We start from the raw sequence: 19,153 nt of genomic DNA on the forward strand, positions 1-19,153 counted from the left end.
CGATTTACTGCCTCATATACAATTAAAGAACATTTTGTAAAGATGTTCTGTAGGTGGTACTTAACGCCAGTTAAGCTGGCAAAGATATACAAATTGAAATCCAACCTCTGTTGGAGATGTGGTGGAGAAATAGGAACAACAATACATATGTGGTGGAGGTGTGAGGAAATTAATAAATTTTGGATAGCAGTACATGAAGAACTAAAGAAAATGTGGAAAATATCAATAACAAAGAAACCAGAGAAATATATCCTTGGATTTATAGCTGATGAGATACCTCGGGGGGGGGGGGGGTTCTATATGCAAGTACAGCTACTAGTGATTGCTGCTAGGTGGAAGTCACAAACTATACCCACAAAGGAGGAATGGATTTGTAAACTAAATGAATATTTAATCCTGGCAAAATTAACTGCTACTATAAGAAATCAGTCGAATCAAAAATTAAAAAAGGAGTGGAAATGTTTTGATGAATATATGGCAAAATCTTGCTCAAAAAAGATACGCTAATATGCCTAGATTAACATGTGAAGTACTGGATGGAAGAAAAATTAGTAAGGAAAGATAATAAGAATATGTAGATGATTTGAGAATGTTGTAGAATGCAAAGATTATTGTAAATTGCATAATGTGGAGGAAATCGAGTGGGGGCGGAGGGAAGTGGGAGGAGGGAGAAAAGGATAATATGATGGATTGAGGAAATAGAAATGTAAATGTATGGGGGGATGGGGAGGAAATGGTGTTGGTTTTGGTACATCTGTATTGTAATACAATATGTGAAAACATTTTTTTAAAAAAAGAGCCGTGGGTTCTAGTGCTGCGCGACGGATCAGTGTCTGACATTGGTAAGGCATTCAGATCACAGAACTGGTTTTAGACATTTTGAGCTGCCGATACATTGTGTTGGCGGGGAGCTGTGATCTATTCCTAGCTGAAATTGCCTGCAGAGGACAAAGGAGCAGGCAGGCAGGCAGGTGGGGGAGCCCGAAAAGGTGCTCCCCTTCTCCATCTCCATCCGCCTGCCTGCCTCCCCCCACCCCCAAGCTGAGCAAGCCCCAATTCCTCTCCGGCTCCATCCCTCCATGTCCCCATCTCCCCTCCCCTGGGACTCACCAGTTCTCTCAGAGGTCCCTGGGAGGGAACGCTCAGAGGTTGTGGGGAGGGATGCAGGAGACAGCCGGACCAGGTCAACCGTCCATCTTCCTCCTTCCATCCTTGCTAGGTTTGCAGGATCCGTCTCTTTCATCCTTCCTGAGGAGTCAAGGAGCCAAAACAAGCTGGATGGTCCTGGGAGAGAGGAAGAAGGAAAGGGAGCCTCAGAGGCCCTGCAGGGATTCTCCTGCCCTAGATATTCTCCTGCCCCTGGAGAAGCACAAATGGGGCAACCCTTCCCAACAGAAGCCCCATTTCAAAACAACTCCTGTCGTTCTAGTTTCCCCTGTTTGCTAATCACCTGACTTCTTAAGGCTGGCAGGGTCTGCACAGTAGTGACCTCTAGGTAGAACCCCTTGAACTCAGTGGGGCTTATGGACACAACTTGGTGTCAAAACCAGTCACCTTCCTGTCCCTAAGCCTGAAAACTGCAACCCCAGAGCATGGGCAGGAAATAGACGAATAGCCATTACCTGTAGGTTCCCCCATGCTAGATGCTTTGTATAGAGAGCCCCGCTGACGCTCTTGGAGCTCCCTCATCGCAAGCCAGGTAGATGTTGTGGCCATATTTGCCTCTGTCTGGGGTTGCATGGGGACCAAATCTGTATGTGGAAGCAGAGGAGGAGCTGGCGATGCCACATTTTTGAAACGCAGCCCTCCCCCTTCGATATTCCCTGTGCTAATACACCATCTTCGCAAGTCTCCAGTCTCAAAATGTGGCCCCAACCAGGGCATGGAAGTATAGATCCTGCGCATGTGCTAAGTCTGTTGTGTTCTGGGCAAGAAGCCCAGAATAAAATTTAAGATATTGACAGATGCAAAGGAACGGGGTGGATTTGCCCTGCCAGACCTTAAACTTTATTATGAATCAGCAACTTTTTGCTGGTTGAAAGAATGGCTACTTCTTGAAAACACAGACATTTTGGATTTAGAAGGTTTTAACAATGTGTTCGGATGGCATGCATATTTATGGTATGACAAGGTTAAAGCCCATAAGGCATTTAAAAATCATATCGTCAGGAAGGCATTGTTTAATGTTTGGACAAGATATAAGGACTTATTGGAAAATAAAACACCAAGGTGGCTGTCACCAATGGAAGCAAAAGCCTTGAAAAAGCTCAATATGGAGACTAAATGGCCGACATATTCGGAAATCTTGGAACAAGGAGATAAACTGAAATTGCAAAGATTTGAAAAATTAAAAAATAAAGTGAGAGACTGGCTCCATTATTATCAGATAATGGAGACATATAATTTGGATAAGAAAATTGGCTTCCAGGTGGAAAAGTCAAAATTAGAAACAGAGTTGTTAGAACCCAAAACTAAGAATTTGTCAAGAATGTATAATCTGCTTTTGAAATGGAATACTCAGGATGAAACGGTGAAATCTGTTATGATTAAATGGGCACAGGATGTTGGACATAATATTATGTTTGCTGACTGGGAACAGTTATGGACCACAGGTATAAAATTCACGGCATGTGATGCCTTAAGAGAGAATATTATGAAAATGATATACAGGTGGTACATGACCCCAGTCAAGCTTGCAAAAAATTATCATTTGCCCGATAATAAATGTTGGAAATGTAAAGAAGTTGAAGGTACATTCTTTCACCAATGGTGGACGTGCCCAAAGATTAAGGCTTTCTGGGAAACGATATATAATGAACTAAAAAAGGTATTTAAATACACTTTCCTGAAGAAACCAGAGGCCTTTCTCTTGGGCATTGTTGGCCAATTGGTGCAAAAGAAGGACAGAACTTTTTTCATGTATGCTACAACAGCAGCAAGAATACTCATCGCAAAGTATTGGAAAACACAAGAACTACCCACCTTGGAAGAATGGCAGATGAAAGTGATGGACTACATGGAACTGGCAGAAATGACTGGCAGAATTCGAGATCAGGGGGAAGAGACGGTGAAAGAAGATTGGAAGAAATTTAAAGACTATTTACAGAAATATTGCAAAATTAATGAATGTTAGAATGATGTTGGATTGAGGTTGTGGTTTCTAGCTGTAAAGGTTAAAAGAATATGAAAAAAATGGATTTTTAACAGACCAAAATTTAAGGTTATTATAATATATATTTAGATTAAAGACTAGGATGTAAGGAGGGAAAGAAAATGCTGAATTAATAAATTTGAATTGGAATACAAAAAAAGGGAGGTGTCAGGGAACTGACATCAGAGACACGGGAGAAGGAGAGGGTCTCCGATTCTGCAGGTGAAGGTCCTAGCACTAGGGGGAGACTCAGCTTGGTGGAAGGGGAAGGAAATACGCGTAACACCAAGAGTCCAGGAGAGCAATGGGGAGAGGAGGTGGAAGGGCTCCGGGATTCTTCCCTGGAGGTCAGTGAAGAGAGCCCAGGCACTCCACTGCCCACGCCCACCCTGCGCAGGAGGCTCCCGCGCAATGAGAGGCGGAGACGATTGGGTGTCAAACAGCTTTTATGCTGGCAGAGGTTTAAGAAACGCCCACAGACAGATTCTGCCAGTGACTGAGGCAGCCACGCGGAGATGGGCTGCGCAGTCCGAAGGGTTTAACCAGGCAACCAAGCGCCCAAACGGGGTCGGCTTACACACGAGTAACTCAACTCAACATACAGGAGGTATGAGGAGGTCCGTGAAATAAGTAAATGAAAGATAAGTGATAAAAAGTTTGAATTGTTTTTAACAGCTTTTTATTTTGTATTTTTTTTCTTTTTCTTTTTCATTTTGTAATAATGTGAAAATCTCAATAAATATTTATATATAAAAAAATAAAAAAATCTGTTGTGTTCTTAAGAACACCAGGCATGTAGACCCTTTATGAACTCCAGAGGGGAGCTTTACGCTTGTGACAAGATTCCCAAAGGCTGAGGGTAGCTTGAGAGAACTAGCCTCTTTTGAGATCGCACCAATTTCCATTTCTTCTTGATCAAAACAAGTCCAGTTGTGCAGATGCAGAAGGGCTTTTCTTCTCCCTGTGCAAATGTTCCCGTCTGGCTGCTGCCTCTGTTCACAAAAGTGTTGTTGTTGTTTAGTCGTTTCCGACTCTTCGTGACCCCATGGACCAGAGCACGCCAGGCAAAAGTGACTTATCTTCAAACCTGAAGGGGGTTTCTTTGCCTGCCCAGTTTTCCTTGACCCCAAGCCCCCTCCCTAAAGAGGAAGCAGCGCCTGGATCTCAAAGGAAGATCAGAGCTGCAGACCTCCTGCGAACTGGACCCCTCCCTGGGTTGGCAGAGAGGACGAGGGAGGACCCTCTGCTCCCTGACTTGGGGGTCTCCCCCCACCAGGCATGATCTGAACAGGGACCCCCCTGCACCCCTGGGACCCCCTTCTCCCCATTGCACCTCAGGTGGAAGAGAGAGGAGACTCGCCTGATTCCAGGAGGGGCATCAAGGAAGCTTTTGCAAAGGAGAGAGAAGAAAGGAGCCTCCTCTCAGCTCAATTTCTCTAGGACTCCATGACACCTCCGCTGTCCTCCATAATCCCTCAAGCGAGGAGTCACGTATTCTCAGGAAGACCCCAATCCTGTCAAATCACTCTGCCAAGCCTTTCCTCCGGGCAATGCCAGGTGGCAGACTATGCATACATGGACCATTCTCCTCTCATCACCAGTACTCAGGATGTGCTTATCTGCACATATCTCCAGCTCTGCATATCCCCCCTCCCTCCTCCATATGTTAATCCGGTGTAACCCAACCTCTTCTTAATGTATTCATGATGTAACCTGTGTAACCCAACCTCTTTTTAATGTATTCATGATGCAACCGTGATGTATTTTGCACTGTATTCTGGGACATGGAGGGAAGTTTTAAAAGTTCATGTCTCCCCTTTCTCTGGGTTCAATCTCGCCTTGAACCTGTTGCGCAATAAACTTGGACCTTCTGCAGTTTGCTCCTGTGTCCGGCTGAGCTCATTTTCCTCCGCAGGGACCCATGGACTTAGTCCGACGAGCTGGGTGGCAGAACAGCTTCGTAACAATGGCTTGGCCTCCGCAGGGCAGCCTCTCTCCTGGCCATGTTGGCCCCACGGAGGAAGCCTCTCCGTTGAAGGGGGCCAGGAGGGAAAGGCCCTCTCTGTCTTGGAGGCCTAAGGAGGAGAATACCTCCTGGGACCCCCTTCTCCCCATTGCACTCTCGGGGGGAAGAGAGAGGAGACTCGCCCGACTCCAGGAGGGGCAGCAAGGAAGCTTTTGCAAAGGAGAGAAAAGAAAGCAGCCTCCTCTCTGCTTGCAGGGAGGGGGGAGGGGGGAATTTAGCCATGGAGGACCTTGCCCCCTCCCCCTCCCCTTCCTGTCCTCTCTAGGAATGCAGCTCTGCTCCTTTGAACCCTTGACACCCCCTGCCTCTCCCTGCGGTTTTCCTGCTTATGTGCCTGGGCTCAGGCAGTTCTCCTCCCTCCCCCCTCCTCCATCTGTGCCAAGGACTCTGCCCCAAGGAGCCCACATCTGACCCAGACTAACCGCAAGGGAGACGGGGGTTCCCCATTCCTATTCTGCCACGTATTCTGCTACATATTGTTAAACTTGTTTCCCCCGCCAGCCCCTTCCTCTCCTTGCAAGGGAAGAAGCTGCAGCTGCTGAGTTTCTGCCTTCCCCCAGCGTTGCAAGGGCAGGAAATGCTACCAAGCGGACCATCTCTCCACCTCTGCACCCTGCTTCCTCGACCCCCTCTTGGAGGGGACCCAGGTGTCCGGCCCAGAGCTCTCCTCCTCCCGTGCTCTGCGAGGGACCCAGGTGTCCTGCCTTGACCTACCCAGCAGGAGCAGCAGCAGCGGGAGTCCCTTGGCACGGAGGGTCGAGTTTGAGAGAGCCTGGTCTAGAAATTAGGCCATGTAAATTTTACACAAAATGCCTGTCATGCTGTAAGCAGAAAATCAAGGTAGTAGGAAAAGGCAAAAGCACCCGAGAGACTTCTAGGGCTAGTATAAAGAACAGCGGTGAAAGAGGGCGTGTCCCCTTCTGTATCTTACATTTTTCTTAAAAAGTATTATTCGCAATCATGCTTGCCATGTGTTACATATAAAGGTAAAGGGACCCCTGACCGTTATGTCCAGTCGTGGCCGACTCTGGGGTTGCGGCGCTCATCTCGCTTTACTGGCCGAGGGAGCCGGCGTACAGCTTCCAGGTCATGTGGCCAGCAGGACTAAGCCGCTTCTGACGAACCAGAGCAGTGCATGGAAACGCCGTTTACCTTCCCGCCAGAGCAGTACCTATTATCTACTTGCACTTTGACATGCTTTCGAACTGCTAGGTGGGCAGGAGCAGGGACTGAGCAATGGGAGCTCACCCCGTCGCGGCGATTCAAACCGCCGACCTTCTGATCGGCAAGTCCTAGGGTCTGTGGTTTAACCCACAGCGCCACCCGCGTCCCATATAGGGTTCCATATAGATTGTCTCAATTCCCTTTATAAAAGTCTCTCCAGGCTCCATTGTTTTCGAATACCTTATTCATAAATGACCAATACAGTGGTGCCTCGCAAGACGAAATTAATTCGTTCCGCAATTCTCTTCGTCTTGCGGTTTTTTCGTCTTGCGATGCACGGTTTCCCATAGGAATGCATTGAAAATCAATTAATGCGTTCCTAGGGAAACCGCCTTCAGACCAGGTCCGGGGACAGTCTGTCCCCAGACCTCTTCTGAAGGCTGGGGGGGGGACAAGGGCTTTTCTTCTCACCCCCAGCATTTTAAAAAAACCCGGGACAGCGGAGGACTTCTCCGCTGTCCGGGGCGATCTTAAAATGCTGGCGGGCGGCATTTTAAAATCACCCCGGACAGCGGAGGACTTCTCCGCTGTCCGGGGCGATTTAAAAGCCCCTGGGAAGGCAGGCAGGGGGGACAAAGACTTTCGCCCCCTGCCCGCCTTCAGAAGGTGTTCCCGCCCCCCGCCCCACTTCGGAACAGCTTTCCGAAGTGGGGCGGATGGGGCAGGTGTCCCCGCCCCCCCGCCCCACTTTGGAACAGCTTTCAGAAGTGGGGCGGCTGGGGCAGGCGTTCCCGCCCCCCCTCCCCACTTCGGAACAGCTTTCCGAAGTGGGGCGGCGGGGGCAGGCGTTCCCGCCCCCCCTCCCCACTTCGGAACAGCTTTCCGAAGTGGGGCGGCGGGGCCAGGTGTCCCCGCCCCCCTCCCCACTTCGGAACAGCTTTCCGAAGTGGGGCGGCGGGGCCAGGTATCCCCGCCCCCCCGCCCCACTTCGGAACAGCGTTTTAAAATGCTGGGGGTCGGGAGCAAAGCGCTGCCGACCCCCAGCATTTTAAAACCTCCCCGGGACACGGGGAGATTTTAAAATGCTGGGGGTCGGCAGCGAACGCTTCGCTCCCGCCCGCCAGCATTTTAAGATCGCCCGGGGCAGGCGGGGGGGGGGAAGGCAGGCGGGGGGGAGCAAAGACTTTTGCCCCCCGCCGGCCTTCAGAAGAGGTCCTCTTCTGAAGGCCGGCTGTGGGCGAAAGTCTTTGCTCCCGACCGCCAGCATTTCCCTATGGGCTTTCGTCTTGCGATGCAAGCCCATAGGGAAATTCGTCTTGCGAAGCGCCTCCAAAACAGAAAACCCTTTCGTCTTGCGGGTTTTCCGTCTTGCGAGGCATTCGTCTTGCGGGGTACCACTGTATATACTGTCAAAAACTTTCCCTGCACTGATTGTTTCTGCTTCATTCCCTGTCCCGCGGCTGTGGCCTGGCCTGCGAGGTTGCTGCGTTTTCTGCCAGTCCCAGATTATTTGGATTCACTAGGATTCCTCCCTTGGCTTTGCATTGTTCTGAACGTTCCTGGTCCGGCATCCTGTTCTCATGGGGCGCCCAAAGAGACGCCTCTTCTGGCCGGCAGGATCCGAGCACCAGAGCTTTCCCTGCCTGTGGTTCCAGCAAGCGGGAAGAGGAGCAGGCCTGGCTGCAACTGGGGAGACAGAGCCCCCCCCCGAGCCCCCTCCTCCTCCTTGCATGGGCCTCATCCTCTCTGGAAACCCGTCTGGGGTGCTGGCCATGCCAGGCTCCTGCGGGAGGGAGTTCCACAGTTCTGCCTACACGCTGTGAAAGTGGCAAGTTGCATGTAAATAAAGCAATGGAGACAAGACCGGTGTTCCTCCTTTGGGGAGGGGGGGGCGGCCTGGGGGTCCCGAGGCTGTGGGCTTCTTTTCCAGCAGCTGCAGAGAAACTCCCGGATGGGGAACCTCCTTGAAAGCTCCCTCTGGGGTCCGAGAGAGGAAGGTTTGCCGACCTGCCCCCCCCGAGCCCCCTCCTTCCCCCCCTGCATTGCCTCATGGGGGGCAGCCAGCTCAGCCTCTCTTGCCCCGGAGGGGCCCCGGGCCTGGGGCTCTGGCAGGGGCTCCCCCATTTCCAGGGGGCAGCAGGACCCCCTTCTCCCCCGAAGTGGAATATCTCTGTTGGGGCTTGGGAGTCATACTTCCAACCCTTTTACACAACTAACCAACATCCAGCGGCGTAGCGTGGGTTGTCAGCACCTGGGGCAAGGCAAGTAATTTGCGCCCCCTAACCCTACAAATCTATGCCTATGAATGATGGTCCCTCTCTCTTTCTCATATTCCAATTGATTCCCATTTCCGCCGATCGATCCCCGAAGCTCTCACCCAGCGAAATTCATGCGTAATTACGCTTCGCCATCCCTAATCCTGCCGCTTCCACCGGGAAATCATGACGGTGCGTTTCTCCTCTCCAAACTTTCCCCGGCCCTTTGCCGGCCGGTGCGGCCCTTTTGGCTACGAGCTCCCCTCCTTCTGTGCCCGCTTCCGACCCCACCTCCCCGTCCAGCCTCCCTACCTCCGCCACAGGAAGGCGGCACAGTAAGCAGCCCGGAAAGGGAGCCAGGTCCTAAAGCCCGGCGCAAGGAGACAGAAGGGTCCGGGGGGTCAGCGTCAGAAGAGTCCCGAAAGGAAGAGACCACGGGGGGCAGAGGGACCCAGAGAAGAACGGTCAGGCGGAAAAGGTGGAGTAAGGCGAGGGTATTAAGTTGGTGTACAGGAGGCGGGGACTCAGACGGAGCTGCGCCGGTCTAGCTTATAAGACGTAGGGCAGCACGCGGCAGCTTGGAATTGGAAACTGTAACTTAATAAAGACTTTTATACAGTGAACGCTGGCTAGCGTGATCCTCTGTGAGCTGGGATCTGGAAGCAGCCCTGACAGCACCCTTTTGTCTTCATCTGGGTATTGTTTCCGGAATGTCTACCTGTCTGGCACTCAGGTATCAGGATGCCAGAGATTATCACCAGGTGCAGGCAAACTAAGGCCCAGGGTCCGGATCCGGCCCAATCGCCTTCTAAATCTGGCCCACGGACGGTCCAGGAACCAGCATATTTTTACATGAGTAAAATGTGTGCTTTTATTTAAAATGCATCTCCGGGTTATTTGTGGGGCGTAGGAATTCATTCATTATTATTATTATTTCAAAATATAGTCCAGCCCCCCACAAGGTCTGAGGGACAGTGGACCTGCCCACAGCTGAAAAAAAGGTTGCTGACCCCTGGATTATTACTCAGTCTCTCCCCCCCCCTTTTGGTAGCCATTTCCTTCCCGAACAGAACAACCTTGGAATGGCGTAAATCCAACACTGGAGTGATTTTATATGAATTTCTGAAGTTTTCCCAGTAAACCAGTACGTAGATCCATTGATCAGTGAATTGTTGTTGTTGTTGCTGTTGTTGAGTCGTTTAGTCGTGTCCGCCTCTTCGGGAGCCCCTGGACCAGAGCACGCCAGGCACTCCTGTCTTCTACTGCCTCCCACAGTTTGGTCAAACCTTCGAGAACACTGTCCCACCATCTCGTCCTCTGTCGTCCCCTTCTCCTTGTGCCCTCCATCTTTCCCAACATCAGGGTCTTTTCCAGGGAGTCTTCTCTTCTCATGAGGTGGCCAAAGTCTTGGAGCCTCAGCTTCACGATCTGTCCTTCCAGTGAGCACTCAGGGCTGATTTCCTTCAGAATGGAGAGGTTGGATCTTCTTGCAGTCCATGGGACTCTCCAGAGTCTCCTCCAGCACCATAATTCAAAATGTGAAATGCTAGTTTCAAACAATTAGTGTTGTAACATTGCCAGAAGCTACAGAACATCAGGTTCGAACAATGAGAGTTGATAAATGCCAAGAACATGTGGAAGACGAGGTGTTGCCAAGAACCAGGATGTGAGATGCCAAAGGTATGCCAACAAACAGATGAACGAAGAAGGCAGATAAATTGCAAAGCCCCCCAGTCTCACTTGTGTGCTGGACATATGACAGCGCTGTCGTCGGCCACCCGTCCTCTTACTGGGTCTGGCCCATCCAGCGAAGAGTGGTGTGTGTGTGTGGTTGTGTGTGTGATTGAGTGCATGTTCTCTGTCTTGTCATATGTCATGTTTGATAACCAATAAAGCAACGTTACAGAGAAATTCCAACATTGGTTGTCTGAGGTTTAGTTGTGTCTTCCTTGGAGTGCGCTGAGTCTCATATATGCTTGTTAACGGGGAAATGCGAGGGCTCCCTTGGACAGAAACAAAGACACCAACCAGGATAACGTGGAGCAAAACAGCAGCCTGTAGGCTTGGCCTTTATTGGATACTGTCGCGTCAGGACTCCCACCCACCACAAGATGAAGCAAAATGGAAGTCCAGAACAAAAGAAGACCCCAACTTTTATTCGTTACTAATCCCCCCAAACTACACCCCTAAGACTACATCACAACTACATCACAAAAAAGGAGGGGTTGAGGGAGGAGTTGTGGAGGTAACCTGAGTATCTTGTCACCTGGCTGGTTCCTCCTTTCCCCCTGCCCATGAGTCATTTCCAGAGGACAAAGGGGAGTTGGCAGTTTCCTGCCCCCAGAGGGAAGATCTGATCATTGTCCTTTATTCCAGTCCATGCTGAATCCACTCCCATATGCAAGTTCTTTGTGATCTTGATGGTCTTCTGTCTGGGACCATCAGGGTTGGCATAGCAACTGGGCAGGGCTCCTGTGGATGTGCTGGGATGCTCAAGGGATTATGGCTGCCCTGTATCAAACCTTCCCCATTTTGTAGTCCTTCCTTCATGGAGTCAAATAAAAGTGGAACAGTGCGGATCCGATGTATGGTGGATTTTCTATGAATTTATAACAGAAGTGTAGTGTATGTAGTGTGTGTGTGTGTGTGTGTGTGTGTGTGTGTGTGTGTGTGTGAAGTTTGTACAAACTGAATGATGGGGGGGGGGTTCCTGTGACATGCTGAACACCAAATAGACATCTGAAGAATCTGAAGAAGTGTGCATGCACACGAAAGCTCATACCAAGAACTAACTTAGTTGGTCTTTAAGGTGCTACTGGAAGGAATTTTTTTATTTTGACCAAATAGGCAGTTCAGTGTTGAGCCCGCCTCTTAGGCATTCAGAAACACTCCTGCAGACTCATTGTAAGATACTAAAGCAAGAATACACATCTGTATCATTCTGTATTACTACTAATACTACTCCTCCTCTGGTAAAATGAAAACACATTGCATCAGGATGCATTCCATTGAAATCTTTTTTTTTATAATTTTTAAAATTAATTTTCAATATAACAAATATCACATCAAATAAACATTAAAATAAAAATAAAATAGAAATTGAAAACTTTTCAATAGTGTTTACACATTCAATAAAACATTCAAATGTGGGATTTCTCAAATCCCTTGACTTTCCTCTGCCCCCTTCTCCTGCTTCCATTGTTTCATCGTTAATTCATGCATGTCTGTGTAATATTATTCATCTTACAGTTTCCAATTCCATCTTTTATAATCATATTGCAAATGTTTCTTAAAATCCTGCCAATGTGTTAACTTGTATACATTGCTTTGATATATATGCAATAAAAACTTCCCACTGATTAAAAACACACACAAAATGTCCAGAGAAAGTATCTGTACCAAGAATTTGAGCAGATGATTATTTTTAAAACATATACGGCGCTGTGGTGTAAAGATCCCTTCGGCGCCCCCCCCCCTTTCCCAGAGTTGTCAACCTTTTTTGGGTAGCTGACACCGTGCTTTACACATTATCTCTAACAAGCCCTTAGAACAAAATAAAATGAAAATCTAATTAGGTCCTCAATTCCAAAGAAAGACTCATTCAAGACTCTAATTCATCCTCATGATTCAAATCACCACATATCAAAAAGTTAAAGCAATCACCAGGCTGGAATAGCAGGCTTCTTGGTTTTTGAATGTCTGATGTGGATTTTTTTCCAATTTCGTTGTTCTGTATGGGACAATGACAATTAAGATGATCGTATTGATTATCATATCGTATTGATGTTCTTTAAATAAACTAATAAAGGCACAGACAATGAGGTTCCCGGCCAATTGGTGTTTAAGCACAAAGCTGACATTTTCAAATATTGTGGGGGGGTGGGGGGGTGGGGGGTGTAAAGCAGTGACATCCAGAACCTAAAAAGGACCCAAAACTTGGGTCACAAAGGCTGCAGCCCTAACTGCACTTACCTGAGAGTAAGCCCTGCTGAATCTAAGAGGGCCTTACTTCTGAGTAGACAGCAGGACCGCAGCAAGAAACACAGCTGGGGATTAGGGCTTTCTGTTTAAAGTCTTACCCAGAGGAAAATGCAATATTGGAGATTAGGGAGAAAGGAATATGAATAGATTGGGGGGGGAGGGAGGGGGCTGACGAGAGACCAGAAACCACAGGTAGCAAGACAAGGCACACTTTCTGGGGAGCAAGTCTCCCACACAGCTGCTTGGGGCGAGGACCGCAGAGGGACCAGAGTTGGGTTGTGCGTGTGTGTTTTTCAGAAAAACGTGGAATTGGAAGGGACCCAACCCCCTGCAACGCTTTTTAGCTTGCATTGATCTCAAAAACGACCAGTGCCTTTATTCTTTAGTTGGACAGGCGATTAACAGGCTTGTTTCACCAAGAAGGGAGAAGGAGGGTTGATGGCTTGGTTTGGTTTGCCTTTGTTCTAGTTTCTAGCATGCGCTTAATACCGTAGTTTCAGGCTGTGAGCCGCCCTGATATCTATGGGTAGAGGGCAGTAATAATAATAATAATAATAATAATAATAATAATAATGATAGTGATGATATTTTTCGCAGGGCTTGGAGTGATGGCCAGCTGCTGGAATGAATGGGGTCGGTGCTAAATGGTCTGGCTTGCTTTACAACCCCTAGGGACCTTGTTGACATCTTTCCGCCAGGCCTTTGGTCAGGGCGCAGCCTGACTCCCTCCTCTGGCAACCTGCACAGAATTTTGCTTAATTGGTTGCCATCAATTTGATTTAATTAATTTTTATAATGAAATATTTATAGATTGTGTGATTATTTGACTGATTATTTGATTGTTGTTAGCCGCCCTGAGCCCGGCTTCGGCTGGGGAGGGCGGGATATAAATAAAATTTATTATTATTATTTATTATTGGGGGGGCGGAGAAGGAGGGCCCCCCCCCCAGAAGAAGAAGAAAAAGAAGAGCGAAGGGAGGAGGCCTTCCCTTCCCCAGGATAGAGTTGCCCGTAACATCAAACACAGGGCACGATTCCAGGGAGAGAGAGAAACCAGGGCAGCTGCTGCTGCTACTCGTGGGTAAGGGTAGGGGTAGCTGAACAGGACGGGCAAGGGGACCCTGCAAGTAGAGCTGCAAGTCCAGCGCGGAGGCTCCATAGCCAGAGGAAGAAAGGGGGCGAGTGGGGGGGGCTCCTCCTGAGTAGGCTTGGGAGGGAAGCTGCGCACCGGCCAGCTGTATGTGCGGGGAAAGAGGAGGCCGCCTGCAAAGCCGCGCAGCCCCCCCCCCCTCGCTGGGGCGCCCCTGAGAAGCCCAGCAGGACAGACGGCTCTGGGGTCCGTGCTTGGGAGTCTGTCCCCCCCCCCCCGGGGGGCTGGGCTCAAGGCCCAGAAGACCGGCTGCGGGTGCGATTCCTGGCTCTCCTTTGCTGGAGGCTTTTAGGCAGAGGTTGGGGGGGTCACCCGTCTTGCGTGATTTAGCTGCGATTCCTCCCTTGGAGGGGTTGAGCTAGATGACCGCTGGGGTGCCCTCTCAACTAGGATTCTGTGAATTGGCACCGATGGGGCTTGGGGTGGGGGATATGGGGCAGCGGCGTAGCGTGGGTTGTCAGCACCCGGGGCAAGGCAAGTAATTGGCGCCCCCTAACCCCTAACCTGCCGCCGCTGCCAACTTCTTCTTGCTGCTGCCTGGTCTGGTCTGCTGTGGTTCTCTCCCGCGCTCAGCGCTGCGCTGGGCGGCCGCTGCGCTGTCCCTCCCCCAGATAGTCCCTTGCTCTCTCTCCGCACCGCACGCCTGGCACCCCCCCCCCTCCACAGTGGGCGGCGACCCGGCGGCTCAGATCGGATTCGCACAGCCAGCACTGCAGTGAGAGAGAGTGAGTGAGCCAGGTAGGGGCAGAGAGCTGTGAGTGCGAGCGCGCCCCCCCCCAGATGTTGCGCCCGGTGCGGCCGGCCCCCCCTGCACCCCCCATGCTACACCACTGATATGTGGGGGTGGGGCGAAGGTGCAGCTTTGGGACCTGCAACGGGTGACCAAGGCATGGTGGGGGTCTGACGTCGCCCCCCTTCTCCCTCGCTGACGCCCCCTTCTGCTTTCGCGATGAACAGAGGGATCTGCCTTGCCTAAAGATGCCAGAATAATACATTAGCGGAGATCCCTGCATTGCAGGCAGCTGGAGTCTCTTCCATGATTACCCTCGGATCTTTGTGCTGAGAAAATGGGGAGACTGGCTGAAGGGCAGAAAGGCGGGCGGGGCTTGCAAGCTGAGACTCTCTGCACACAGAGACAGATTTATCTTTTTTCGTTTACTTGTGTTAGCAGAGAATCCGAAGGTCTGCCAGGGGCACTGAACTCGCCAGCCCATAACACAGGTTTGCATTCTGTTTGCATTTGCTGGCATGCATGCAAATGTGGACACTCTTTCAGAGCAGATAAGCAAGCACACTCTGCAGGCTCCTGGCAGGGCTCAGTCTCAGCTGGGGAGAATCAAGAGGGATTTCTGGGCCCGTGTGGCCCTCTGCCTGGTTCCCTGTAACTGGGCTTCTCGCAATGAGGGAACCGCCAGAAGGCCCTCAGAGCTGGACCTCAGTGTCCGGGCTGAACAAAGGGGGTGGAGACGCTCCTTCAGGTATACTGGACCGAGGACGTTTAGGGCTTTCAAGGTCAGCACCAACACTTTGAATTGTGCTCAGAAACGTACTGGGAGCCAATGTAAGTCTTTCAAGACCGGTGTTATATGGTCTTGGCAGCCGCTCCCAGTCACCAGTCTAGCTGCCACATTCTGGATTAATTGCAGTTCCCGAGTCACCTTCAAAGTACATTGCAGTAGTCTAAGCAGGAGATAACCAGAGCATGCACCACTCTGGCAAGACAGTCTGCAGGCAGGGAGGGTCTCAGCCTGCATACCAGATGGAGCTGGTCAACAGCTGCCCTGGACACAGAATTGACCTGCGCCTCCATGGACAGCTGTGAGTCCAGAATGACTCCCAGGCTGCACACCTGGTCCTTCAGGGGCACAGTTACCCCATTCAGGGACAGGGAGTCCCCCACATCCGCCCACCCCCTGTACCCCAAAAACAGTACTTCTGTCTTGTCAGGATTCAACCTCAATCTGTTAGCCACCATCCATCCTCCAACCGCCTCCAGACACTCACACAGGACCTTCACCGCCTTCACTGGTTCTGATTTGAAAGAGAGGTAGAGCTGGGTATCATCCGCATACTGATGAACACCCAGCCCAAACCGAAGGGTCATCTTCCTCCAAGGAAGGAGAGAGAGATTGTCAATGGCTCATCTGTGAAACCATGAGGGTCAACTGGAGGCAAATACTTGCGGAAACCTTCACTAAAGCTTGCTAAGCCCCCATTCAGTCAATGGGAACACAGAAAAGCACCCAACTTCTGCTGGGAGGAGCACATTGCAGTGTGTGAAGGAGGAACAATTGCCAAGCACAAGAGGGGGAAATTATTCCTCCGCCCACTTCTCCAGGAATTCCCTCCTCTCTCAGAAATGGGCTGCTTTGCATTTTTCAGAGGGAAAGATATAGACACTCTGGACTCATGTCCAGCTTGTGACCCACCAAGACCCCTCGATCCTTCTCACATGTCCTGCTAGTCAGCCAGGTGTCACCCATCCAATATTTGGGCATCTGGTTCTTCCTGCCTACACACAGAACCTGACATTTGTCCCTATGGAAATTCATTCTGTTAGGTTGGGCCCAGTTCTCCAATCTGTTAAGGTCACCTTGAATCCCAAATCCGTCTTCTGTGGCATTAGCTACCCTTCCCAATGTGGTGCCATCTGCAAATGGGATGAGCATGCCCTCAGTTCCTCCTTCCAAGTCGTTTATGAAGACGTTGAACAACAACAGGCCCAGGGCAGCACCCTAAGGCACCCCAGTGGTCACTTTTTCCCAGGAGGACGAGGCAACATTGATGAGCATGCTTTGAGTTTAGTCCTCCAAAGGGTATGCATATATAGAATCACGTCATCATAAAATGGTTCATCTGGAAGGGACCCCCCGAGGGCCACTAGTCGAACCCCCTGCAGCCGATAAACCCCTGACAGGTGGCACTCAACCTCCTTTCAATGGTCAAATTGAGAAGTCAAAAAGGGGGCGGAGCTGGATAAGCAACCCCACCACCACCGCCGCCCCACGGCTGCATCACTGGCAGAACAGCCAGCCCCCTCCTCATTCTTTCCTCCAACCCCAGCATCTTCCAGGGGTCTTTCTCAAGCTCCCAGCCCTGCTCCCACCCCAGCGGCTCCAGGTGAGTCAGCCATGCCCCTCCTCCCAGGCAGCTGCACCTGGACAGGTGAAAGCTGTTGTGAAGCAGGCGGGCAAGGGGTTAAATAGGCCGCAAGGGTACCATATCTTTTTCAAAGAATCCGGGGACACTTTTTTGTTTTTTTGAACAGAGAAAAAAAAGTTATGAAAAAGAAGAAGTAATATCTTCTCTTCTGTGGTCTCCTCTGTTGTGCGGTCTTCCTCTGGGCCTCAGTAGAAAAAAGACAGTCACGGAATTGAGAAATTACACAAAACAAATGAAATACCGTGAAAATCCCTGAAATGAGAAGTAATCGACTAGAAATATTATCTTATAGAATTAAACTAAATAATAAAAATCAAAAATTAGAAAAACCTAGGTTGGGGCTCCCCTCTTTTTTCTCCTTCCTCTTTCTCTCTCTTCCTTCTCCTCCTCCTCCTCCCTGCGTCAGCTCCGGGGTTTTCATGGCCCCAGAGCCAGGCGGTTGGCCAGGTGGTCAGTCGCTCTCTCTCCCGGCTCGATTTGGGTCACAAGAGGGGTGTCAGCGGTTCCCCCAGTTGACACGCCGGGCATCCCCGGTTCCCCCTTGGCAGTGGTGAAGGGGCATATTACAATACAATTGTTGTATTATCCCAAAGGGATACACCAGCCAGAGGGACAGCAGGGTTTGTTACCAGTTCCCCCAGTTGACGCGGCGGGTGCCCCAGTTCCCCCTCGGCAGTGGCAGCAGCAGTCTCAGCAGCCCAGAGCCAGCCTGGTAGCGCGGTTGGCTCTGGCTGGCTTCTGGAGCTGCTCGCTGCCGTGGCGCCGACCATTTGGCCTCGCCGGAGGTCCTCATGCGATGTGTCTTGTGGCGTTGAACCAATCACGCAACACTCATCCCCTACTAATAAATCTACAACACTTAAAATATAAATCCGGGGACATTAAATGAAACCTGGGGACATTCCGGGGACGGATTTTGTCCAGGGACAGATTGTCACAGTCCGGTTCATGGGTGATTGAAGTTCCAGCTGGGGACGTCGGGACCGGGGGCAAGATGGCGGGGTGGGAGCAGGAATGGGAGTCCAGAAGCCAGGCTCCAAGGATCAAGGAGCCACAAAGTCAAGGGTCTGAGGGTCGAGAAGCAAGGAGTCAAGAAGTCAAAGGCCCAAGGGTTCGAGGATCAAGGAGTCACAAAGTCAAGGGTTCGAGGATCAAGGCGTCAAGAAGCCGAGGTCCGAGGATCAGGAAGCGAGAAGGCAACCGTAGCAAGGCAGGAATCATGTTGCTGTGGCAAAGAGCTGAAGGGAAATGCTGACCTTATATCCCTTCCCAGCTCTAGCCACCAGGTGCTGTGAGTTACCAATCGGCCTCACCTGTGCGGCTACGCCTTGCCTCTTCAGAACAAACGTAGGAAGGCCTCAGTCCTTCAGAGTCCTATTGGTCACAGGGCCTGGCTCTTGCATGCACACCTGACACAGAGTTGTCAATCCGGGGACTGTCCCCGGGAAACAGGGACACCCGGTAACCATCAAATAGGGGAGCCCAAGGACCCTGAAGACTGTCGGATTCTCAGGCCTCAGTCAGAGGTAACTGGCCACTCTCCAGGCACTCGGCTTGAGATCCTTGTTGACCTCCCCGTCTGCATCTCCCGGCAGGATACAGGCTAGGTCACTATCAGCGATCCCACTCAGCGTGAGAGGGACACACCATTCCTCCCTCCTCCCTGCTTCCCTCAGGGAGGGGAAAGAGACAGACAGAAATCTATTTACATGTCTTTATTTCTGTCATTGCAGCAGTACAGAGAAACACGTCTGCACTCTCCAGACTCCAACAGTAGAGAAGATAAACTCCACCCCTGTACTTCCAGTACAGGTCAGATGACACTCTGAGCTAACATCCGGTGCTCAGAACAGTGAATAGACTGCCCCTTTGTTCCCATAGTACAGTCCCAAACATCAACATCCTGTTTTGCATTCCAGCAACTTGCAGCTCGCTCCCGCATTGCTGCTTTTTCCTGACAAAGACAGCCCAACTCAAAAGACGCCAAGGAGGCACATCTACTCTTGCCCAACCTGGCGCCCATTATGGGAAACCCACGAGCAGGATTCAGGCTGAAGAGCATCTCTCCCCTAACGCAGTTTCTGGCAACTGGGATTCAGAAGCATTGGTGGCAGGGAGTTCCGCAGATTAACTAGGAAGGACTGGATCTTGCAGCCTCCTTGGGTGCCCTGCGTTCAGAGAGAGGGAGGAGGAGCACTCTCCTCTGTGCTTTGAACTCTTGTCAGGCTGTCTCGGGCGCAGAGTCTGCAGAGTCCAGCAATACA

At 50.7% G+C, this 19,153-nt stretch overlaps 2 protein-coding genes across 9 annotated transcripts in view; one reads left to right on the top strand and one right to left on the bottom strand.

Moving 5' to 3' along the window:
• Positions 1–19,153, bottom strand: part of LOC309525751 (uncharacterized protein) — a 375,811-nt gene that overhangs the window by 150,943 nt on the left and 205,715 nt on the right. For 2 of the 7 annotated variants that reach the window (XM_082211239.1, XM_082211240.1), the window contains one exon: positions 1,111–1,284. In XM_082211239.1, coding sequence (XP_082067365.1) covers positions 1,111–1,284 — 174 coding nt within the window. Of the gene's footprint in view, positions 1–1,110; positions 1,285–1,622; positions 2,313–5,891; positions 6,215–19,153 lie in introns of those variants that run through there. The other 5 variants (XM_082211238.1, XM_082211237.1, XM_082211241.1 and 2 more) reach the window with 4 other exon arrangements.
• The window catches only part of LOC309525793 (uncharacterized protein), a 243,835-nt gene that overhangs the window by 143,711 nt on the left and 80,971 nt on the right, over positions 1–19,153 (top strand). The gene's annotated exons all lie outside the window — the stretch shown is intronic.

This window comes from Podarcis vaucheri (assembly GCF_965113315.1).
Source record: "Podarcis vaucheri genome assembly, chromosome: 2".
Lineage (NCBI taxonomy): Eukaryota > Metazoa > Chordata > Lepidosauria > Squamata > Lacertidae > Podarcis > Podarcis vaucheri.